This window comes from Peromyscus maniculatus, chromosome X (assembly GCF_049852395.1).
Source record: "Peromyscus maniculatus bairdii isolate BWxNUB_F1_BW_parent chromosome X, HU_Pman_BW_mat_3.1, whole genome shotgun sequence".
NCBI lineage: Eukaryota > Metazoa > Chordata > Mammalia > Rodentia > Cricetidae > Peromyscus > Peromyscus maniculatus.
In genome coordinates this window covers 123669213-123694400 of record NC_134875.1, presented here as the reverse complement: position 1 = coordinate 123694400, position 25188 = coordinate 123669213, and the positions used below count along the sequence as shown (strand labels likewise).

The following is a 25188-nucleotide window of genomic DNA, read 5'->3' as shown; positions in this document are numbered from 1 at the left end:
TGGTATTCACTTGAGTAGGGAATGCCTGCTGTAGCAACAATGTCTGCATAAAGACTGTGCTGATGGGTATAACTGCAAGGGAGATGTTGAGGTCCTGTTTTGACCTTGGTAACTTTGTTGACATTGCTTCAGATGCCAGAAAGATTTTGGCAGCTTCTGTCCAGTCATCAAACTCTAGTACCAGCTCCCTGAACATCAGTGAGATTCCCTGACTTCAGGGTCTGTTCTCTAGAGTTCTCAACATTTTGGCCCTTGGAAGAAAGCAGAAGGTGGCAGGGGAAGGATGAAACTTAGTATCAAGAGCCATTCTTCCACCAACCAGTCCACCATGCAGATAGGACCTGTACCCACTGTGTAGGAGAAAATGCAGGCAGCCTACCTGGCACACTGCACTTCTAAGTAAGAAGCATAGCACATCAGAACAGAATATTCCCAGAAGTCAGAACACTGAATTCTGAAGTAGCATGAGAAGCCAGTAGTTGGCCTGTGGACATGTCTGCACTCTTCATGTCTCCTTTTATGTGCTTCTTCATAGTCAATAGGCTTCCACTATACATGTGGCTGCTCATCTACAATAAAGCAGATGCTGTTCCCTGAAACTGTCTCCCAAGTGGTTCATCTCTGCACCCTTTACTGACCCCTGGGTATTGCAGTCTTGTTGGGGGATACCTTGGTAAAAATTGCAACAGCACCAGTACAGCATGGGCAGGGCTGACAAGTACCTCAGGGTACTTGTATATAGAGTTCAGAACATCATACAAGGCCATTTTCCCCAAGACCTGGCACAAGCTCTTGGCAGTATTTATAGTTCTGGGAGTCCCCATTACCCACCACTTTTTTCTAGAAAAAAACATTGGACACCCTCAAAAGTTAGCATGTCCATTTGTGACCCTCTTTGAGAAAGATTCTATCATAGCTGAGATTAAGTGCATGGAATGGTTACAGCCCTGTGAATTACATAGCATGAGATCCAGCCCAGTTCATGACCTGGGGATTGGTTTGTCCCTCTCCTGAGCCTCAGTCCTTCTCCTTAAAAAATGGACATATCAGGCCTTACCCAGACCCTTTAGAGTAGTAAGGCTTGGAAGATGATTATGAAGTATATTTGCCCTGTGGGGAGAGATTGAGTGAAGTCTGCTGTGGAATAATCCTTTTGTACACTGTAAATATGTATTGCTCTCATTGCTAATAAAAAGCTGTGGACATGACCAGGCTGAGCTGGGCCATGTAGGGAGAGGGAGAGGAGAATAGAGACAGGAGAGAGGAACCAGGTGCAGCTACTAGAAGGCCAAATGTACAAAATGAGAGGGTAACCAAAATGTCTGGATTGTATAGGGAGAAGCCTCTGGGGGAAGGGCAGCCGAGCCCCTGGGTTGGAGAGTTTAGGGTAGAGGGTGAGGAATGCCAGGCACATTTTGTAACATGTAGGGACTGAGGAATGCTGGGAAAACCTGGCTGCCAGGTCTGCTTTGATATGTTAAATAGGCACCTCAGCCATTTGCCCCAGGTTTAAAACTTAACAGTAGTATGTTTGCATAAGATCTGGCCTTGTATCTGATCCCTAGGGCTATATAAAATTGGGCATGGTAACATATGCCCGTAATCCCATCACTCAAAAGGTAGGCAACAGGAAGATGAGAGAGTCAGTTTGAGGCCAGCCTATGCTACATAGCATGACCCTACCTCAAAAACTAGTTAACATGAAGTAACCTTATCTTTACCAGTTATTTTTCTATGGTTCTATCTCCCCACTCCCAGCTTGCAAAGAGTAAATTTGAAATGACTAATCTGCTTTTTGTCTTTTGTTGCTGCTTTCTTTGGTCTTTAATATCTATAAAATTAACCTCCTTTGTTGAGCTCATTAGAATATTTATTATACTATGTGGAATAAGGTATTGTTATGAATTTGCACGAGTGAGGAACCACCAGCTGGCCAGGCCAGGGTATCCCACAACTGAGGGCAAACACGCTGGGCAGACTCAGCGGGTGGGGTGGGGTGGGGGATTAGGGGGTTGGGGGGGTGGGCGGTGGTGTATGGAAAGTCATTCACACCCAGGCGCTACATCCAAGCAGAGAGTTTATTATAATAGAGAGATGAAGAGAAAGATGAAGAAAGTCAAGTCTAGACTTGACTTTACAGGCTCCGTCTTAGGGAAAGGGCTACCATCTCAGACCACCTGCTGTACTCAGTTTCAGGAAGGACCTCAGGAATATGCCAGGACAATTTGAACAGATACAGAGCAGTATGCTCCTGCAGACATTCTGTCAGCAGTTTATGGTCCTTGAAGATATCCAGATAATCCTGCTGAGCAGCCCAGATAATTCTGATCAGCAGATTGTGGTTCCCCACCAAAAGTCTAACCCAATGGTTTCACATATGGTTTCCCACCCAAAGTCTAGACCAATAGTTTCAAAAAAATCACCTTGCCCCATATCCCTTCTACCCAATCCCGGCTTGTAGTTTTTCCCTATAAAAACTCTCTACACCTGGGCTTGTGACTGCCGCCACATTTCCTCCATCTGCTGTGTGGTGGCCCAGGTTGAACCTGAATAAAAGGACCCTCATGTGCTTGCATTGGAAACTTGGTGGTCTCTGGGAGTTTTGAGAAATGGGTATAACAGTAGGAAAGAGAGAAAGAAGGAAGAAAGAGAAGGGAGAGAAGCAAAGGTGTGCACACCTTCTGGGAATGGAGAGAGAGGGAAGAAGGAAGGGGGAAGGAGGAGTTTTCCTTAAAATGAGTTTTTTTCCCCCCAGAGCTGAGGACTGAGCCCAGAGCCTTGTGCTTGCTAGGCAAGCGCTCTACCACTGAGCTAAATCCCCAACCCCAAAATGAGGGTTTTATGTAAGGATGCAGGGTGGTGACAAGGAGAGGGATTTCAAGGGGTGGGTCAGAATATTAACAAATTCAATTGATTTAGATTTGAAAATAAAGCCAATTATAATCATTAAATTATAATTGGGGAGGCCTGCTGTTTTCTGATGGGAAACAGAGGAGGAGTAAATCTGGGGGGGGGGGAGGTGGAGGAGGAACTGGAAGGAGTGAAGGAAGGGGAGACTGCAGTTGGGATGTATTGTATGAGAGAATACAAAAAGAATCATTAAATTGTAATTTTGCCTTTTCACATTAGAGCAACCACTAGATGAGATAGAACAGGGCTAGAATTCTCCAAAACCCCATCCCAAGAGAACTGGCTGACCCTGAAGCTCTACACAAGCAGCAGAAGTGAAGGTGTAAATAGCCAGCCAGAGCATTAAAGGCATGCCTCAATATGCACACCAAGCTCATCAACAAGGTGTTGATGTTTAAACACTATCTAGCCAGCAGTGGTGCCATGTACCTGTAATTCTAGCACTTGTGAGGCTGAGGCAGGAGAACTGTATGAGTTCCAGGTCAATTTGGGGTTATACAGTGAGACTTTGTCTCAAAAGAAAAAAGAAAAGAAAATCTGCTCAACTAAGAGCTGATCACTAATGGAGTAGAGGCTTCTGTGGCTGCACATGATAAATAATAGAACTTTTTAAAGAATTAGTTCAGGAAAGTCACTAAAAACACAACAGAAATAAACTCAGGGTGGAGGGAACAAAATATGATTCCTGAGTTGCTGCCTATGATTAAGATGGACAGTTTCAACAAAAATTTACAAACTATGCGAAGAAATAAGAAAATATGGCATAAGCACAGGGACAATGACAGTCATTTAACATTTCTACTTAAGCTGCGATGCTGGACTTACTAGACAAAGTCTATAGAGCAGTGATTTTAAATATATACATTTATTTATGTATTGAAAGGGAAAAATCAGTAGCCATCTTGAGAGACGCTCCCCAAACCCCCAAGCCTCCTCTAAAGGTATTTGCTGACCAGCAGTTTTAGAACTGACTAGAAGTTGAACTCATAGGAAGATAAGGATGAAACAATAAATCTATATATCCTGGACTTGGTAAAACAGGATATGGGGAATAATGGACTCAACTGACCAGAAATTAAAATTAATTAAACTTGTGGGAGAATAGGACTAGAACAATAAATCTGAATGTATGTATGTATATATATATATATATATATATATATATATATATATATATATATATATATTCTGGGTTCAACAAAAGCAGGACATAGGGAGTAAAAAAATTTATGTCTCTGTAGATACCCTGAATCCTGTTAGCTATCAGTAACCTCATGCTTATAGTTCAGCCAGTAACTTCAAAGAACTACCTCACCCCTAGCCCCCTTGTCCAATCCCAAGCTTCATGCAAACCTTTCCTATATAAACCCCTTAAAGTGAGTGCTCAGGGGCCATTCTCCTCCAGCTGCTGTGTCGGATGTTAGACCAGGGACCAAGTCCGGGGCTTGCCTGTTTTGTTATTAAAAAACCTCTGTGTGCTTGCATCGGATATTGGCTCTGTGTGGTCTTGCTTGGGGTCTTGCGACCTGGGCACAACAGTATGTGTATTTTTTCCATTAAAAAAAAACAAACAAAACAGTTCTTGGTTGGGCAGTGGTGGCTCACACCTTTAAGCTCAGCACTCCGGAGGCAGAGGTAGGTGGATCTCTGTGAGTTCAAGGCCAGCCTGGCCTACAGAGCAAGTTTCAGGACAGCCAGGGCTACACAGAGAAACCCTGTCTCGAAAAACCAACAAAACAAAACAAAAACTTAGAATGAAATGACACTCTAGTAACTTGAATCTTCATAAAGAAATAAAGAACAACTGTTATGGTAACCACACAGGTGTTTTACATATGCATATATGCATATAGATGTATGTATGTATGTATTTTTTGAGATAGTCTCTCGTAGCCCTTTGAACTCTATGTAGCTGAGGCTGGCCATGAACTCCTGACCCTACTATCTCTATCTCCAAATGTTGGGATTCCAGGCATGTTCCACCCAGCCTGCTCTACAGGTAAATACAAATAATGGCATTAATGCTTTGGCTTGTTATACTTTTTTCTTCCCTGAATTAAAAGGCAACTATATAGGATATAATTACATTATAGTCTTTGGCACACAATTGGTAAACATTGTTATTTGTATGCCAATAATAGCACAAAGGAACATGAGAATAAAGCTATAAAAATATACAGAGGAAAAAATGTGCTACTGAAATTAATTCCAATTAGAGTTAAATAAATTATAATCTTTGGGGAAAACACAAAAATTTTATTTATTTATTTATTTAGCTAAGGATTGAACCCAGGGTCTTGTGCATGCTACACATAAAAGCAATATTTTTTTTAAACAGGAAAGAAACAGGATAATTAAAGTGCTTTTCAAGACAATATTGAACATAAAAATTATTAACAGATAACTATATGTTTGAAAAAGCAAATACTGAAAAAAATTCAAATTTGCAAACATAAGAATAAAAGAAGAGCTGGGCTGTGGTGGCACACACCTTTAATCCCAGCACTCAGGAGGCAGAGGCAGGCTGATCTCTGTGAGTTCAAGGCCAGCCTGCTCTACAGAATGAGTTCCAGGACAGCCAGAATTACACAGAAAAACCCTGTCTCAAAAATGAAACCAAAAAGAATAAAAGAAGGGGACAGGAGAATATCTCAGTGGTAAACATTGACATAGCATGCATAAGGCCATGGGTCCAAATCCTAGTACCACTACAAGCACCCATATTTATCTTCGTGTGGTGGAATATGCCTTCAATCTTAGGAGGTCAAGGCAGAAGGATTATATTTAAGACCTGTCTGATTTACATTGTGAGGTCAAGGCCATCTTGCACTGTAAAGTGAGACACTGTCTTAAAGAAAAAAAGAAATAAAAGAAGGAAAAAATTGCAAACATAAATTCTAACTTACTAGTAATTACATTAAATGAAAATAAATTAAATACTTCATTTAAAGGAAGAATGGGGATGGAGAGATGGCTCAGCAGATAAGAGCACTTGCTCAGTTCAGTTTCCAGCACCCACTTGGCAGCCATCACACATGCAGGCAAATACTCATATATATAAAATTAAAAAAATAAAAATTTTTCTAAAAAAGGCATCATGAATGGAAAACATGGAAAAAATTATATGCTATCTGCAAGAAACACCTTTTTTCATCTATTTATTTATTTATTTATTTATTTATTTATTTATTTATTTATTTATTTATTTATTTATTGTGTGTATGGACAGCATTCTTGTTTTTGCTGCATCTATCTATCTATCTATCTATCTATCTATCTATCTATCTATCTATCTATCTATCTATCTATCTATCTATCTAAGAATGATAGAGTCTCTCTATGTAGTCCTGACTGTACTGGAGCTATGTTATCCAGGCTAGCTTCAGATTCACAAAGCTCCTCCTGCCCCTGCTTCCTGAATGCTGGGACTAAAGGTATGCACAACCTTGTCCAGTTGGATAGCACTCTTATAAAGTAAAACAAAAAATCCTTTATTACATTTATTTATTGTGTGCATGTATCCACATATGCACCCATGTTACAATCCACCACGTGGAGATCATGGTACAACTTGTGGGAGTTGATTCTCTCCTTCTGCTGTGTGGGTCCTGGCTGACATTTTTTATGTTTAAATACAAAAATAGGAAGAACATGGGTTGATGGGAAAATTACCATGTAAATAATAGCAAAAAGACAGCTGGAATGGCTATACAAATATCAGGTAAAACAGACTTTGAACCAAATTTTCATTAGAGATAAGTGTATAAAATCAATTCATCAAGAAGATGTAACAAGTAACACATATGCCAATAACAGCCTTATTTGTTTCTTAGATGACTAACATTTTGATTAGTGTGGATGAATTTTTAATTTGCAATTTTCTGGTGGCTAGTAATGCTGATTATTTTTTCATGTTTATTGGTGTTTTTTACTTTTGAGAACTGTCTACTTATTTCATTAACCTATCTACTGATTGAGTTACTTGAGTTTTTGCTATTTAGATTACTGAGTTCCTTGTATATTGTACATATCAATCCTTTGTCAGCTAGTAAGGATTTTCTCCTATTCTGAAGGCTGTCTTGATTAACTGTTTCCTCATGAAGTTCTATTTGTCAATTGTTGGCCTTAACTTCTTGGATGACTAGAGTCCTATTTAGAAAGTGCTTGTTTATGCCAATAACATGAAGCATTTTCTTTCTACTTTTTCTATCAGTTTTAGAGTTTTGGATCTTATGTTAAGGTCTCAGAAAACTGAAATAGACCTATCTATAAGCAGACCTAGCTACATCATGCCTGTATATTTACCCAAAAGCATTTTTCATTAATTTTCATCACAGCATTTTTCACAATAGCTAAATTATGGAACCAATACAGGTATCCCTCAACAGAGGCATATAAAGAAAATGTGGTTATACACAAAATTAAACTTTTTCATCCATAAAGAAAAATGAAGTTATGTCATCTGCATGAAAATGGATGTAACTGGAGATAATCATATTAAGTGAATTAAGTCAGTTTCTGAAAGACAACTATCATATGCTTTCTCTGTTGGTCCTAGATTTTTTTTTAGATGCATAAAATTGCATCTATACAAATGACATGAAAATAGAATCAAAATTGTCTGAGGGAACTAAAGGAAGGGGGAGAAAAGTGAAAGGGGAGGGTAGCCAGCTATGGGGTGGGTGTTGCTCAAAGTACAATATATACTTACATGAAAATGGCCTTATATAACCCAGTATAATAAAATCAAATACAGAAAAAAATGCCTTGTACTAGATGCCTTCCTGATGAATTCCACCAAATATATATTTATAGAAGAAACACCAATTTCTCCCCAAAAAACAGAAGAGAATACAATACTGTCAGACTCTTTCTATGAGAACAATAGTATCCAGAAACCCAAAGCACATCAGAAAAGAAAATAATAGTTTAGTATTCCTTGCAAACACAGACATAATAATCTTTAACAATAGACTATCTGAATTCCACAATGGATTTACATTATGACTAAGTGAGCTTTAGCCCAGTAATGCAATTTTTAATGCCCAGACACACCATAAACATATTTATGAAGCTATCAACTAACATGAAAATCAATTAATATATATAGTATATTCATGGAATAAAGGGCAAAAGCCACATGATCATGTCAATAAATCATCAAAAGCATTTGATGAAGTCCAATACCCTTTCATGATAAGAATAATCACCTAGCAATAGAAAAAATACCATAATGAGCAGATAAGATATGCCAGGTGTTGGTATTTAACCATTTTACATTTATTAAGCAATTTAATTCTCACATCAACTCTATGATGTAAGAAATATTATCACCTGCATTTTACTGATGGATAAACTGGAGCGCATGGAACTTAAATAAAATCTCATGTGTTAGTAGATAGGTTGTAGTGCTAGGATTTCCATACAGAAATTTCAGCTATGGAGTCCATGCTCATAATGGCCTTTTACTGAACCGGTTCTCAAAGAATGTGGAATAAATAATAATGGTGATAAACAAATTGTATTTCCTTAAAACTAATGGTTTGGCCGGGCATGGTGGAGCAAACCTTTAGACCCAGCACTCAGGAGGCAAAGGCAGGTGGATCTCTGTGAGTTTGAGGTCAGCCTGGTCTATAAAGAGAGTTCTAGGACAGCCAGGGCTTTTATACAGAGAAACCCTGTCTTGAAAAACCAAAAAAAACCAACAACAACAACAAAACCCCAACAACAACAACAACAAAACAAACACCTAATGGTTTAATCTGTAAATAAACCTAATTCATACACTGTTAATTTATATGAGCAACCATACTACTTGCAGTATTAGTAATAAATTCAATAATGCTGGATTATCACTAATATTTAATTATAATTTAAGTCATAAAATTGGTAATGTTTATTTATGTAAGTAAATACAACTTGTAGCATTGGGAAATATTAGCAATTAATTCTAAACACTGATGGAATTACTAAAAATTCAATTTCTATTTATAACTAAAATTTGACTCATAGCCACAGCACTTATAATTTATAGTAACCATCATGTAAATATCAATAACTATAATAGCCACTGAAATATTAACAATTTGATTTCTTCTCAGTATAAATACTAATCACATATATTGATAACCTTAGTTTGTTATAATTGCAGCAAATTATAGTATTAGTTGTTATATCAAATATTAGTAATGATAATTTCGATTTGAATATATTTCAAAACAGGCACTTCTAATTTGCAAGCATATTTCCAGACACTAATAATGCAAGCATAATTTGTGATACAGTTACATATACTCTTTGATGATGCTAGCAATGATTATTTGATTTCTATGTAGCCAGGCTGGCCTCAAACTCACAATCCTCCTGCCTCTGCCTCCTAAGTATTGGGACTACAGATCCATGCCATCACATATGGCTGATTATTTGATTTCTAATAAAAATTCTAATTTAATTTATAATATTGGTACCTATAATATATATCAATTACAATAATTTTTACTATTAATGATCATTTTTATTAATAGTGATTATATTTTATGATAATAAACAATTATTCAATTTCTATTTGCAAATAATTTATAATACTGCTATTGAAATTTTTTTTTTTTTTTTTTTTTGGGTTTTTCGAGACAGGGTTTCTCTGTGTAGCTTTGCGCCTTTCCTGGGACTCACTTGGTAGCCCAGGCTGGCCTCGAACTCACAGAGATCCGCCTGCCTCTGCCTCCCGAGTGCTGGGATTAAAGGCGTGCGCCACCACCGCCCGGCCTGAAATTTTTTATTGGCAATTCTAGTTTGAAATATTGGTAAAATTTCTATCAGAAGGAATATTTCATAATGTTAATAACAATTATTTGATTTCTACATAGAATGCAATCTGATTCATTATGTTAATTCTGCTAATTCACACTAGAAATACATATTTAGTACTAGTAATAATGAACAACATAAAAATAGGATTTAATAAATTTTGGGATCAGCCGGGCGGTGGTGGCCCACGCCTTTAATCCCAGCACTCGGGAGGCAGAGCCAGGTGGATCTCTGTGAGTTCGAGGCCAGCCTGGGCTACCAAGTGAGCTCCAGAAAAGGCGCAAAGCTACACAGAGAAATCCTGTCTCGAAAAACCAAAAAAAAAAAAAAAATTTTGGGATCAATAACTATTATTTGTAACTTTAGGAAATTTGTGGTCTCGGTTGAACATCCTTCATTAAAAATCTGAAATGTTCCTAATTCTGAAATCTTTTGAGTGCCACCATATGTTCCACAAGTGTCATGTTCTACATGTGACCTCATGTGACAAGTAGCAGTCAAAACACAAGCTTACTAAAAATACTATATAAGAGTAACTGAGTTATGTGAATAAGGTGTATGTGAAACATTTTAATTTTATGTTTAGACTTGGGTCTCTAAGACCCAAAGTTAAAGTTAACCTGTAAGCCCGACCTGCCTAAAGAATAGGTAACTTCCCGGGATGATGGGAGCTATAGTTCATAGAAAATAACAGCCAAATCACATGGGAAAATACAGTGGCCATATAGGTTTGTCCTTAAAAAGCCCCTACAACATGTGTCTTGTAGCTACTCAGCTGGGAATTCCAGAGGATGGTCCTGACCAAAGTCCATCCTTGGTAGTATTTAATTAAATCTTGCTTCAAATTTGGCTCAAAATTGTGGAATTTGTTTTTTTCTTGTGAATCTCAGGATTAACAGATCCCAGGCTGGAAAGATAGCTCAAGGATTAAGAACTGTTACAGAACCCGGGTGGTGGTGGTGGCGGCGGCGGCGGCGGCGGCGGCGGCGGCGGCGGCGGCGGCGGCGGCGGCGCACGCCTTTAATCCCAGCACTCGGGAGGCAGAGCCAGGAGGATCTCTGTGAGTTCGAGGCCAGCTTGATCTACAGAGTGAGATTCAGGACAGACACCAAAACTACACAGAGAAACCCTGTCTTGAAAAACTGAAAAAGAAAAAAAAAATAGAACTCTTACAGAGGACTGAGGTTCAGTTTCTACCACCCATATGGAGGCTCATAACTGTTTGTAACTTTAATTTCAGGGGATTTGACATCCTTCTCTGGCTTCCGTGGGCACTGCATGAATGTGGTGCACAGACACACATACAGGCAAAGCACACACACATATAAAATAAAAATAAACTTTGGACTTGAGTCCAGTACTCAAAATACCTTATACAAACACAAGTATTTCAAAATCCAAAAAATATGAAATCTGAAGCATTTATGATTTCTAAGCATTTTGGACAAAGGCCACTCAACTTGCATAATATAGACTTAATCACAAAGCAACTTTATTCTTCTACACCAGTGGTTCTCAACCTTCCTAATGCTGTGACCCTTTAATACAGTTCATGTTGTGGTGACCCCCTGAACCACAAAATTATTTTGTTGCTATTTCATAACTTTAATTTTGCTACTGTTATGAACTGTAACATAAATATCTGTTATGAAGGATATCTGATAGGTAGCTCCCAAAGGGGTCATGACCCACAGGTTGAGAACCACTGTTCTAAAGTTTCCACCTGTAAAACTCAGATATCATACTACCAATACAGCCATTGATAATATTGCAGTAGTTCTGACTCTTTCCCACTCTATTCTCCCAGGCTTACCATCTCTTTGTGATTGGGGTAGAAAGTCTGATCAATCAGAGGGAATTCCTCTGTTCCAAGCTTCTTGTGTAGTCGAACCATCTGGGCAAACTATGAGAACCAGGAGACATGGATCAGTAGGTTTCTTACCTCAGGGGAGTCTTTAAGCTGGGACCGCAAGTGCTAGTTTGGATCTGGAATGTCCTCAAGGCTCATGTGTTAAAAATTTGTTCCCCAGAGTGGTACTGTTGTGGGGGTGTGGAAACTTTAAGAGGTATGACCTAAGATGTTTTAGGTTGTTGTTGTGGGGTATTCTTAAAGGGAATTATAAATCCCTGGTTTCTTATTTTCTCTCTCTTTGTGTTTTATTTCTAGGCCACAAGAGAGAGAACTTTGTTCCACTGTGCACTTCCACCATGGTGCCCTGTCTTTCTGCAAGCCCAAAGCAACAGGGCCAACATATCATGTATTGAAACATTGAAAACTGAGCTAAAATAAACCATTTCTTTTTGTGAGTTGATTATCTCAGGTATTTGTTACAGTGATGTAAAGCTAACTCACATATTAAGCTTTTAAATATGTTCACTTCCCCAAAGAGAGTGGCTCCAGATTCCCACATGTACATATGAGCAATTTCATCTCTAGTAGCACTCTTCTTGTAACTTACCACCCAGGGTTTGTCACAGAAGTTGTAGACAGAATGCAAAGAGTTAACACTGGGGATTCCAGCATACTGCAGCCCAATGACCAAACTGCGGTAGTCTCCATTACGTGCCATGCTGAAGGCATGCTGGCGGATCAGCACAAAGTCTGGCTTCAGAGACCTGGGTTAGGGACAGGGATAGGAACGCTGAGTGTGTGTGTATGCGGCTCCCCCACCAGCCAGGAAGTTCCCTACTACTCTATTGAATTTTTAAGTATTCATAGCTTCTGGAAATTGCAAAGTGTCTTTTTCTCTCCACATATGCACAAGCTGATCCTTCTGCCTGGAGTATTGTTCCCACCCTTTCCCCATCTGGTGATTGATTCCTTTTCAGACTTTCCTGTCTGCTGAAGGTCAGGTTGCAACTCTACCCATTGAGCTCTGGCATCTCCCTGGTCATAGTCTCTCAGACTCTCAGTTGTCTTCTGAGTATGCTCCTCAGAATATATACTGCAGCCTCAGGGGATATGTGAGCTCTTCCCTCTGTCTGCAATATTCTACCCAGCAAACCTATAGGGATCTCTCCTTCACCTTCTTCAGGACGTTCTCAACCATTTCTTATGCTGCCTGGCCACCCTATTCAAACTGCAAACCCCATTATGTTCCAAAAAGCCCTACATCTGCTTTACTGTTCTGGGCTTTGCTTTGTGATTTTACATTTTCTTATTATCTGTTTATAGAACAAGTTAAGGGCAAAAGGGTTTTATATTTTGGGGGAGGGTGTTTTGTTTTGTTCACCATTAGGTCACTCAGCATGTAGAAGAGCTCTTGGCATACAGTCGTCGGTGCTAAATAAATATCTGTTGGTGTCAAGTGCTGAGGACAGCACCTAGGATGAAGTAGATGTTTAACAAATGTTTGTTGAACGAATAATTGAAAAGTTTCCTTGTGGCATGCTAGGATCCTTGGCTATTTAGACTCCCCGACCAGTGAGCAAAACCCAAGATTTTGCTCACTGAAGATGCATAGGGAGTTAGTGACTCTTCCTCAGTTATAAGGGAGTCCTTTATACTTTTTACCAAAACACCATTGTGCCTTTTTCATACTCACCTCACAACTTTGACTCCATTCCGAAGAACTTCCATGTCCACAGAGAACCCACCATTGGCATGAGCCACAAGATTGAGATCAGAGAATTCAGCCTGGAAAAGACAAAAATAAAAAATAAAAAAATCAATGATTCGCCCACATCATGTAAGTGAGTCCCAGACAATGGAGTTTCAAGCCCATCTATCTGCTCAACTTACTTGCTCTACTTTAATGTCAATTTCTCCATGGATCTTCTTCCCTTTGAAGTATTTTGCCCTGGAGAGAAATACAGAAGGGCACATCTATTAATGTTCGGATCTCAGACATGAAGACCACATCTAGGCTGGTCCCTTCAACTCTTTTCCCCTTCAGTGCTGGTACAGAAAACATGTAATACTTTAAAATTGTAATAGTTTGCAAAAATTAATTGACAATACTTTGTGAATAAAGTCTATTGTAATCTCTGTGGAAGTATATAAAAGACATTGTGAGATGTTTTCTTAAACCTTAGAGGGCAGGCATGTCCCAAAATATGATATCTCATGACATTACTATTCTAAATGTTCCAGTAAAAAGCTTTGGAAAATGAATGGTGCTAGGTCACTTTGAATGCATGGAGGTCTGTAAACGGCCAAAAACCTAAGAGAGTTTAAATACATGACGTGCCTGTGGCGTGTTATGTTTCATTGCCTGTGTGGTTCTTGGTACTTATGTCATCAGGGGCCCAAAATATCTCTCTGTTCTCTCCTTTACTATGAAGCAGCACCTAGATCATGGGTGTCATCTGCTGTGGGGGACCCAACAGCTATGGGTGGACAGTTGCATCTGAACAGGAGCAGCCAATTGAGGAATGCAGGTTTCGGCTGGTTGTAAAGAAGCTGTAGCCAGCAATGATGGGGAAGGGAGGAATGCAGCTGAGGATGAGAGGAAGCCTCAAGAAGATGAGTAGGAGCAGCAGCAGTAGGCACATCACAAATTGCTGTGTCATTGTCTCTAGCCCCACCCCAGCTAAGCTCAGCTTCCAGCAGCCTCCTCTCCCAGGCTCAGGATTTCTACCAGACAGGCTTCTTTTTCTTCTTTTTTCTTTTTGGTTTTAGTTTTTTGAGGCAGGGTTTCTCTGTGTAGCCCTGGCTATCCTGGAACTCACTCTGTAAACCAGGCTGGCCTCAAACTCCCAGAGATCCAATTGCCTCTACTGGTATTAAAGGCCTGCTCCACCACCACCAGATAGGCTTCTTCACAGAAGCTCCAGTCAGGATTTTCATGGAAGGGGGATGAAAGGAAGAGACACTCCTAGGGACACTGGTCACTAGCATGTACACAGTCAGCAACTCTGACACATTTACATTGCACAAGTGGGTTCTGTTGGCTTCACTAGTGTGGACGCAGGAACAGCTATTTGTTTTTCCTTTTTCTCTGTATATTGTCTCTTTCTTTTGAGTTTCTCTGTCCCCTTCCATCTGTGTCTCTGTCTCTCTCTGTGTCTGTCTCAGTTTGTTTGTTTGCTTGTTTGTTTTTTGACAATAAGTGTAGGGGCTACTGTAGTTTCTGCTCAAGCTCCTGTTTGGAGCCAAAAAGTCTTGGTCCCTTTGACAGATCATGGCTTTGTCTCCATTGAGAATTGTCTTCTGCTATAAGCAATTGCCTTGGCCAAGGTGACACCCAATTTCCTCCCTCCCTCCCTCCCTCCCTCCCTCCCTCCCTCCCTCCCTCCCTCCCTCCCTTCTTTCTTTTTCTGAGACAAGATCTCTCTGTCACTGTGTAGCCCTGGATGGCCTGAAACTTGCTTTGTAGACCTTGAATTCATAGAGATCTGCCTGCCTCTGCCTCCCAAGTGCTTGGATTAAAGGTGCGAGCCACTATGCCCAGCAACACTTAATTTCTTGAGCTTAGACCCTGACCTATTTCTGGTCTTAAAGTGGGTATGAAGGTGTGCTGGATATTTTACATCAACTTGACACTAGCTAAAGTCATCAGAGAGAAGGGAGCTTCAAATGAGAAAATATCTCCATAAGATTGGGCTGTAGGGCATTTTCTTAATTAGTGATTGATATAGGATGGCCCAGCCCAATGTTGCTGGTGCTACTCCTGGGCTAGAGGTCATGGGTTTTATAAGAAAGCAGGCTAGTTTTTTTGTGTACTCTTTGGTTCTGCCACATTTTTTTGAGCATGGTCAACAATGCCTGTCCCCACACCTTGGAAAATTGAGGAAATCAAGAACTTTCTGCTCACAGCCCAGCAGAAGCATGAAAAAATCCATCAAGATCAAGAAGAACAAGGAGACCTGGCAGTGGTGCATGCCTTTAATCCCAGCACTTGGGAGGTAGAAGCAGGAGGATCTCTGTGAGTTTGAGGCCAACCTCATCTACAAGGTGAGTTCCAGGACATCCAGGGCTGTTACACAGAGATACCCTGTCTCAAGAAACAAATAAACAAGCAAAAAAGAAGGATGATGATGATGACAATGTGAAGTTCAAGGTTTGCTGTAGCAGATACCTTTACACCCTGGTCATCACAGACAAGGAGAAGGCAGAGAAGCTTGAACCCCTGGTGTAGCAGTGAAGGAGCTGAAATGAACTAGACCTCTGTATTTGACTATTAAAAAAAAACTCTGAAAAATTAAAAAAAAAATAGGAAGAAGGAAGAAGGCCAAACAAGCTACAGGGAGCTAGCCACCCAGCACTCCTTCATGGCCTGCCCTCTTTGAATTCCTGCCCAGACTTCTTTCAATGATGGACTACAATATGGAAGTGTAAGCCAAGTAAACCCTTCCTTTCCAACTTGCTTTTAGTCATGGTGTTTCATCATAGCAATGATAACCCTAACTCTGACAGAAGGCTAGACTCTTTGCCTCATTCTAGGCTGACTCTGAAGGGATGTCTCTACACCCCCTAGGAACAGCTGAGGCCTCTGACCTGTATCCTAGCTTCTTCTCTGCTCAATCCTATATACTCTTTACAGTGTTGGTGCAAAAGACATACCCAGTAGGCCTTCTGCATGAAAATCTCTGCCTCTTGAGTCTGTTCCAGGAAGTCACCCTATAACACTGGGCTATAGGTAGGAGTCAAAGTACAGAAGAAGACTCTTAACATGATTCTGTAGCTGGGTCATCCAGCACCATGTTGAAAGTGAGCACCCTGAGTGGCAGGAGATGTAGTACAAATAGTCCATAATACGCTGCAGCCATATAAATTCCTCTGTAGCAGGCCCAGTTTGTATTGCAAGGAGGATGCCATATTATGTGGCAGGCCCAATGACATTGGAGGTGTCACAATGACAAAAGATGAAATACGGTATTTTTTCTTGAGTGATGAAGAGTGACACAATGGGCCCCTGGTATTTGGGAACAGCAATGACTTTTCCTGATGGTGGATTGCAATAGGATGCCGGGCAGTGGTGGTGCACGTCTTTAATCCCAGCACTCACTCGGGAGGCAGAGGCAGACGGATCTCTGTGAGTTCAAAGCCAGCCTGGTCTACAAAGTGAGTTCCAGGACAGGCTCTAAATACACAGAGAAACCCTGTCTTGAAAAAAACAAAAACAAAAAAATTAGGAATCGTGTGGAGGAAAGTGAAGCAGCTGGTGAAATATCTTTGACACTTGCCAGATGTGAGGGAAATTGCAACCAGATTGGAGTAACTGTTTGTTTAATGGCACTGGTTAACTGCAGACAGATCTGATATAATGACAGTGAATAACTACCAATTCAAGGCAAACTATGAAAGGCAGAGGATGCCCCTGGCTCTTTTTAAAGAAACCTTAACCTGCAGCCAGAGAGCTAACAGAAGGGAAGACCAGGCTCAGGATTTAAGTATAGTGGACAGGACAGGAGTGGTACCCTAAGGTGTGGGACAAGGATACATGGATAGATGCAGTTAAACATCCTGAACTTACAAGACCTGCCTGAACCCACTATACCAGCAGAAGCAGTCTACTCACTCTTACTACATAGAAACCTTCCCTCTGATGGGAACAATGCAAAAGGCCTTGAATGAAGCATGTACCTTTGTCAATGCTTACTCTGCTCAGGATCCACTCCAAACTACTACCCTGGAAAACTGACTAATAACTAGATCCTGCTCACAGTGAGTCCCCTGGACCCAGAGACACCCTAATGTTCATTTCCATGACTGGCCCTAGCGGGATAACAGTTATTGAAGAGGAGAAGTCAAAAGAGTAGCTTTTGATATGGCACCTTCATGCCCCTACCAAAGCAGTAAATCAGGGCTGGGTGTATAGCTCAGTGGCAGAACACTTGCCTAATATGCATGGGGTTCTGGATTTCAACCCCAGCACTGGAAAAGAAACCAGAACAAAACAACAGTAAATCAAAAGAAATTTTGGAGGAGATGTTAGAAAATGGGACCAGTCAGAAAGATCTGGAAATGCTGCAAGGGCACTTGTCTCATCATATCTCCAATGCATTAACCAGTTGTGTCTCTGAGGAGACTGGACAGATCCAGAGAATTCTTGTTGACTGCTGCAAATATCACTAATTAGTACCTCTGTTTGCAGCTACCATACTGGACATGTTATCATTATTATAGATTAATAATGTATCAGGTATGACAGGCAGCCATCAATTTGGCAAATGTACTTCTTCAATTCTGATTAGAAAAGAGGACCAGAAACAGTTCACATGGTTTTGACAATATTTGTCGATGGTTTTTCCATAGGGCTATTTTCTTTCTCTCAACCTACACTTATAGTCCAAAGGAATCTGGACCATCTGGACATCCCAGAGAATATCACATTGGACCATTATATCAGTTACATCATACTGATTATGCAAGATGAATAAGAGATGGTTAGCATATTGCTTTGATAAGACACATGTGATCTAAGGTGGGGATGGTAGCACAGCACTCAGAGGCCTAAAGCAGGAGGGTCATGAATTTGAGGCTAGCCTAGGATACCTAGTGAGTTCCAGGTTGTTCTAGATTATATAGTAAGACCATGTCTCTCATGAGCTTGAGAGGGTAGGAGAGAAACCATTCAAAGACCCAGGGACCTATCATATTAGTAATATTTTTAGGGACCCAGTGACCAAAAACATGCCAAGACAACACTTCCACTGAATAGAGCAAAGCTTTGCATTTCATGCCCTCTACTGTTAAAACAGAAGGCAGGCTTCTTTCAAGTTCTGGAAACATCATATTTTACATCTGGATCCATGTTTCAGGTGACATGTGAAGTTGTCAGCTTTGAGTAGCATAAGAGGGGTCTGTGGCAGATTCAGGATATGATACAACAATCCTTCAACTTAACCCATTTGACCTGGCAAGTCCTCTGATACCAGGGGTGTCAGTAGTGGAGATGGATGCAGTGTGGAGCCTATGAGAAGCCTAAGTATGAGACTCTCGGGGTTCTGGAGCTAGGCCATGTCATCTGCAGTAGGGGCTTAGATACCTTTGTGGTTGTTGTATTTGAGATAGGGTTTTATTATGTAGCCTCATCTGTTTTGAGACTTGCTATGTAGCCCAGGCTGGCATCAAACTATGGATCCTTATACCTTAGCTCACTCATCTCAGATTGCAGGAAAGTGCCACCCACCATGCCTGGCTAAATTACATGCTGGCTGAAAAACAGATTCCATTGCAGAATTTCTCTCTGATAAAGATAGAATGCTTGGGGGCTGGAAAGATGGCTCAGAGGTTAAGAGCACTGGCTGCTCTTCCAGAGGTCCAGAGTTCAATTCCCAGCATCCACATGGTGGCTCACTACCATCTATAATGAGATCTGGTGCCCTCTTCTGGCCTGTAGGCATATGTGCAAGCAGACTGTATACATAATAAATAAATAAATCTTAAAAAAAAAAGATAGAATGCTTGACCATAGGACACCAAGTGGATATGCACCCAAAATACCTCATTATGAGTGGAGTGAGGCCACACCCACCAAATAATAAAGTTAGATATTTATGGACAATGTTGAGTAGCTTGTCTGGTTGTTCAGGGACTAGGAAGGAAAATGACTGGAAGATCTTGACAAGGAGAACTGAGGTACAGCACTGTGCATGAACATATGGGAGTGGGCAAAAAGGGAGGAGTGAAGATCTTTGTACTGTGTGCTAACACCCACTAGGCTTCATCCACCATGGTAGTGGTACTAGGCAACCAAGTAGATAAGATGAGTCATCCAGATGATGTCAGCCAGTCTTTAATGAACCATCCCAGTGCTAGCAGATGGGCACACGAATGAAATGGCAATAGCAGCATAGATAAAAGCTATGTGTGGAGTTTCCAGTTTCCAACAAAAGAGATCAACATTGAATCTTTGATATGACACCATACTTCAAGACTAACCAGCCACTTGGGACAAGCTGACTGCATTGGGCTTCTTCTATGTTGGAAAGAATGGTGATCCATTTTGACTAGTAATTTTCATGTGTGGTTTGCCTTTTCATTTTCTGACTAAGACTAGCAAGCATCGCTGTCCAAAGGTTTAAACAATACTTGATTCTCAGAAGCATGGTATCCCATATAACACTGTAGCAAACCAAAGTACACATGTCATAACAAAGTAACGGAAGGCAAAGAGGTGCAAAAGTGGCCTATGACTATGGAATCAACCAGTGAGGTTCTATAACACACCACCCAGAGGCTGCTGGCCTGAGAGAATGAAACCATAGGTATGACCTCATTTTGGAGATGACACCATGTAAGAATGGGCATTACCTTCCTAAAGGCAGTGCAAACCCTCAGTCCATGACCATTCTATATGCTGTTCTTCTAATAGGTAGAACACATGAATCTGGTAAGTCAGAGGTCACAATGGGAATAGCCCAGCTTACCATCAATCCCAGTGATCCACTTTTAGAATCTGTGCTTCCTGTTCCTTCAGGTTTCTGCAAGGTTAGAGGTCCTGGTTCTCCAAGAGGGGGATACTACTATCAGGGGATATAGCAAGAATCCCATTAAACTCTAAGATATGATCACCACCTGGGCACTTCGGGTTTCTTTTGATAAGTAAAGAGAAGCCACTAGCAGAAGAATGTAACAGTGATTGCTAGGAAGGAGGAGGTAGGGCTGTTGGTACACAGTGGGGCCAGTAAGGAGTAGATTTGGCACCCAGGCCATCCACTTTGGCAACTGTTGGAACTCCTTGTTCAGCTTTCATGGTAAGTAGACAAGGAAGCAGTCAGAGTCAGGTGTGGGGACACAGGCTCAGGGATCCTTCAAAGATGAAGGAATGGATCACCCACCAAGTAAGCCACTGAGACCAACAGAGGTGCTAGCTGAAGGTGAAGGGTCTCCAGGGAAGTCTATCTAAGAAAAGAAGCCACAATAAGAAACACAGTTTACATAACTCACTATATACATATTTACATAATAACTCATGCTATACACACACACACACACACACACACACACACACACATTATATAAGACCCATATGTTTTATGACAAACAGGATGCCTTATATAATATAGATCATATAAAATATATATCATACATGTCTCTAGAATGTTTAGTAGAATATGCATAAGTATACATATATAATTGGCATTAAAGTTTCAACTGGCCATAGTTCTATATATTAGTAGTCCATCTCTTGGGAGATGTAGACAGGAGGATCATGAGTTTGAAGTCAGTCTGGGTTACATAGCAAGGCTCTCTCTTTCTCTCAAAAAAAAAGTTTTGGTAAATAATTACTATATGCAATGTGGTTTTGTATTTCCTGTTCTATTTTATTCCATTTTGTGAAGAAAATCCTATACTTCTAGATGCATTATACGATATAAAGTCATTATGTAGCACATGCAATATGTAGTCTATGTCATATACAATATATAGTATACATAATATATTGTATATATTATTGGAATAACAGACTTATTAGATAATTGCTTACTATGTAAAACATATTCTGTTCTCTATTTTCATTTATCTTGCTTTACATAGAAAGTGGAATGCTGGTCATGGGCAATAGGTGACCCACAGATTGAAAAACACTGGACAAAATTATCTCTAAAAAGGAGAGATGGGGCAGAGTATAGTGGCACATGCCTATAAATCCTAGCTCTTATGAGGTGGATGCAGCAGAATCACAAGTTCAAGGCCAGCCTGGGCTACATAGGGAGACCATGCCTTAAAATATTAAAAAATTAAATCCTCTCAACTTAGAGGATGCAACTTCAAAGCATGGAGGCTCAGAAAGAAAGAAAGAAGGGTGGTGAAGACTGGAGAGATGGCATCAGGCTATACATAGGTATGCATTTATCACAAAATTGTAAAACTCCTTTTATTCCAACCTGAAATCCTCAAAGCTTTCATGGTTCTGCAAGTCTGAAATTTCTGTTTCTATATTGAGCTTGGTATACTTAGGCTCTCTCCTTCTATCAACGTCACTACATACCTAGCAGACACTAAATGAATATTTGCCAAATTGACTAGCAGAGAAAGACTGAAGGAGCTGTTGAAATAAATGGGGGCTTCTGGGATGCTGAGGGAGAGGGGGACAAGTCTTTTGCTGAGTTCAGTAAGTACTCAATAAAAGTTTGCTGGAGATTAGAAGAAAAATAGAAGGCATTAGATTACAATTACAGAAAGGGGAATGGACACCAGCATTCAGCTGAGAAACTGGGGGGAAAATCAATTAAATAATCTGTCTGTAGGGTTGAAGCAGAGAAGAAACATCTACCAATATGTAGTACAGGCCACATTAATGTTTGCTAAGTTCAATAAAGCAAATGGAGCCAAAATGACAGTGCCCTGGGGGACAGCTTATAGTGAAGGAATCATGAACTGTGCTCAATACACATTTTAAGGGTTGATGGAGGAAAAGTGGAACAGCTTGCTGCATTGATGAGAATTCGGTTACATGAACAGAATACAGCAAGAGATTAATAAGTGCTTTCTGGATTGATGGGTGAGGGGAAGGACTGCTGAGGAGATGCCTACATAGTGTGTGCGTGGGTAGAGGGGCAGGACCTAGTCAGAATAATGGGGGAAATTGGATTTTAAGGTGGGGAAATGTGTTCTTCAAAGTACATAACATATGCACATTAAATGCTGATGGGAATAAGTAGGAAAAGTTATAGGAAATTCAGCTAGTGGTTGGAATTAGAAGAAAGGGGAGCTGAGGGAGGGTTCTTCTAGTATGGAGAAGTGCTTACCAACTACATCCCACATTCTGTTACATAGAAAATATACAATTACTATCTGTAGAATGGATTAAAGGGCTTAAATAGAAAGGATGGCATGTTAAGGGCTTATGAGGGAGGGATGATTAAATTAGTCAACAGATGGTACTCAATACATTTTGACTGAAACAGATCTCTGGAGAGTGAGCTGTTAAGGCAGTGGCAGCAACTTCCAGAGACCTGGAAAGAGGAGACTGGGGTTGACTCATATAGTTGGTTCTCAGAAAGTGTTGACTGGCTTAAATAGACTAACAGTCTTTTGGTGTATGGGCTTAAGGTTGGGAAGAGAGAATCCTAGGTGGTACTGAAGTGAATGGGAAAGGGACAATTCTTATATACCAGGTTCTGGGTTAATTGGAGGAAAGCTTGGAGGACAGGCTTTGTGGTTGGGGGCAGGTTCTCCTAGGGATAACGAAGGGAAATGTATTCTCTATACACAACAGGTACTGCATAGGTGCCGACTGCCTCCACTACTGGTAAAGGTAGCTGAGGAGCAGGCATAAACACACAGGAGATCTCAATAAATGTTTCTGGGAGCCACTGAAGGAAAGGGTCTTTGGAGGAAGGTCACAGACTGGAGCTCAGAGAGGACAAGAAATCAGTGTTCACTGACTATTCACAAATGACCTTTGGTGAGGAAGGCTAGGGATGAATGCAGAATTGTTTGATAACTATGCACCGGATCCTTGGAGGAAAAGCCCCATGGAAAGGGGAAAGGGGTGCAGAAATTTGATCTAGGCAAGCACAGTTCTCCTTTCATGCAAGGAAGATTCTTGTGGAGAAGGTGAAGAGCAAGTGCTCCATAAATGCTCTAAGGAGGGATGGAAAGAAAAAGCCTTTGGCAAAAGTGACCCAAGTGGTGCCCACAGCAAGTATTAAATATTTGAGCACTGGATTAACTCTTATCATAGACCTTTGTGGAAAGACCTTTGGCTGGGTCATGCAAAAGGTGCTCAGTACATGCTGATGGAAGCCCCTGAAGGAAAAGGCATTGGATAAAGGCTTGGGAGTGGGATATACAGCTGGCATTCAACAGATGCTTGCTGGATATACTAAAGGAAAGAACCTTTAGACAAGGATCACATTTTGGGGAACTGATCAATACTGAATGGATCCACCAAAGGTCTTTGAAAAAGTGTCTGGAGAACAGGAGATACAGGAAGCACTCGATAAAAGTCTTCTAGGTTCATTATAGGAAAAGGTCATTGAGGAGAGACTGCCAGTGAATCATACACAGGAAGCTTGAAAATGCTCACAGAATTCACACTTGGAAAATGATTCGTTTGAGGTGGGTTTAGGGATGGTACACGACAAACATTTAACGCCTCTTAGATCCTTCGGAGAACGCACAGCACCCTTCAGAGCTTGGACCTTTCAGAGAACGACCCTTCCGAGCACGCACCTAGACTTGGAATACATAGAAGGCATTCAGTCAAGGTTCATAGGATCCTTTAGAGGCAAAGCGTGTGATGAGAAACTGGGGTGAAATATACAACAGGCACTACTCAATTACTGTTTACAGACAGGTTTGAAAGGTCTTTGAAGAGGTCTTCTGGGATGGGATACAGCATCAACTGGATACATGTTCACAAGATCCACTAGAGAGGCCTTAGGGCAAAGAGTGAGGATAACAGGGCGTGAATCATGCTCTCAAAACATGCTCATGGAAGTCATTAAAGGCAAAGACCCCAAGGGAAGAGTTCTTCAGTGAGGTATACTGCAAGTACTGAATAAATGTTTACAAGACTCAGTAGGGAAGAGACCTTCCCGTCAAGAGTTGGGCAGGGCACATTTGGCCTTTGAAAGCTTTCTGCATATATTGAAGCCAAAGGCTTTTGGGAATGAGGATTGGGGAAGAGGTATAGACAACAGAAAATTGCTCCTTGTGCCCATTTTAGTTTGGAGGAGGTAAAAGCAGAGCGTAAAGGAAGGGTTGAGCTTAATCATTAAAAGGAAGTAATTGGGTGACGCTCTATAATTGCTCATTCACTGTAGAAACATCTGGGGACCCAGGCCCTCGAGGAGGCGCAACAGCAGCTTACCAGTCGGTATGCGGCTCGTCGATGACCAGCAGCACCCTGGCGGCGGCGCCCCCACGGCCTGCGCCCCCAGAGCCGCCGCCCACCTGCTCGCTGAAGGTGGCGGCTGCGGCTGCTGTGGTCTGCTTGACCGCGTTGGACAGTGACGAGAAGAAGCCACCGCCCCCCGAGGACCCGGGACTAGGGGCTGCCGGAGAGGCCACTGGCGCGGCTGTGGAGGCCCTCTCGGCAGTGGTGGTCACGGAGCCGGGCGTGGCCCCAGGGCTGGCGGCCGAGGGCGGCGGCGGCGGCGGCTGCGGACGCTGCAGGTCTGTCATGTACCCATTTGGCAGATTGGCCATGAAGTTGCTGTCCGACAGGCGGCGCCGCAGGTAGTTCATGGTGGCGTTTTGGGGCAGGGGTCCAAGGGGCAGTGGGTCCGTGGGTCGCGGGGGCGGAGCGCGTGGGGCCCAGGAGCACAGCGGCGCTCTCCGGCACGATGTGACTCCTCTGCTGCCCGCTGCAGACTGAGGCAGCGCCGAGGCTCCGCCGCAGCAGCGCGTATGGTCGCGCCCGCAATCCCCTATCTCGCGCCTCTCGTGGTGCGGCCCGACTGGACCCACGGTGGTGCGGACGCGACCAAGGCAGCGGGGAAGGGGAGTTTGGGGAGGGCTGGCGAGTGACGTCAGCCCGCCCTCGGTGTTGGGGGAGGTGGTGAAGCGCGCCGGCGGCGGGGGCGAAGGCTCTGTCCGCGGTGCTGAATCCTACACTGCGCACGCGCCAC

General features: G+C 41.6%; 1 protein-coding gene and 1 pseudogene across 2 annotated transcripts in view; one reads left to right on the top strand and one right to left on the bottom strand.

The window, feature by feature from the left end:
* The window catches only part of Syn1 (synapsin I), a 42660-nt gene extending 17472 nt beyond the window's left edge, over window positions 1-25188 (bottom strand). Inside the window, exons 1-5 of one of the 2 annotated variants that reach the window (XM_006991422.4) lie at window positions 24429-25188; window positions 13460-13517; window positions 13263-13354; window positions 12177-12333; window positions 11531-11620 (exon numbers count right to left, since the gene is read on the bottom strand). In XM_006991422.4, the coding sequence (XP_006991484.1) occupies window positions 11531-11620; window positions 12177-12333; window positions 13263-13354; window positions 13460-13517; window positions 24429-24805 (774 nt within the window). In that variant the 5' untranslated portion in view covers window positions 24806-25188. The remainder of the gene's footprint in view (window positions 1-11530; window positions 11621-12176; window positions 12334-13262; window positions 13355-13459; window positions 13518-24428) is intronic. The other variant, XM_006991420.4, reaches the window with a different exon arrangement.
* On the top strand, window positions 15421-15817 carry LOC102913240 (large ribosomal subunit protein eL38 pseudogene; annotated as a pseudogene).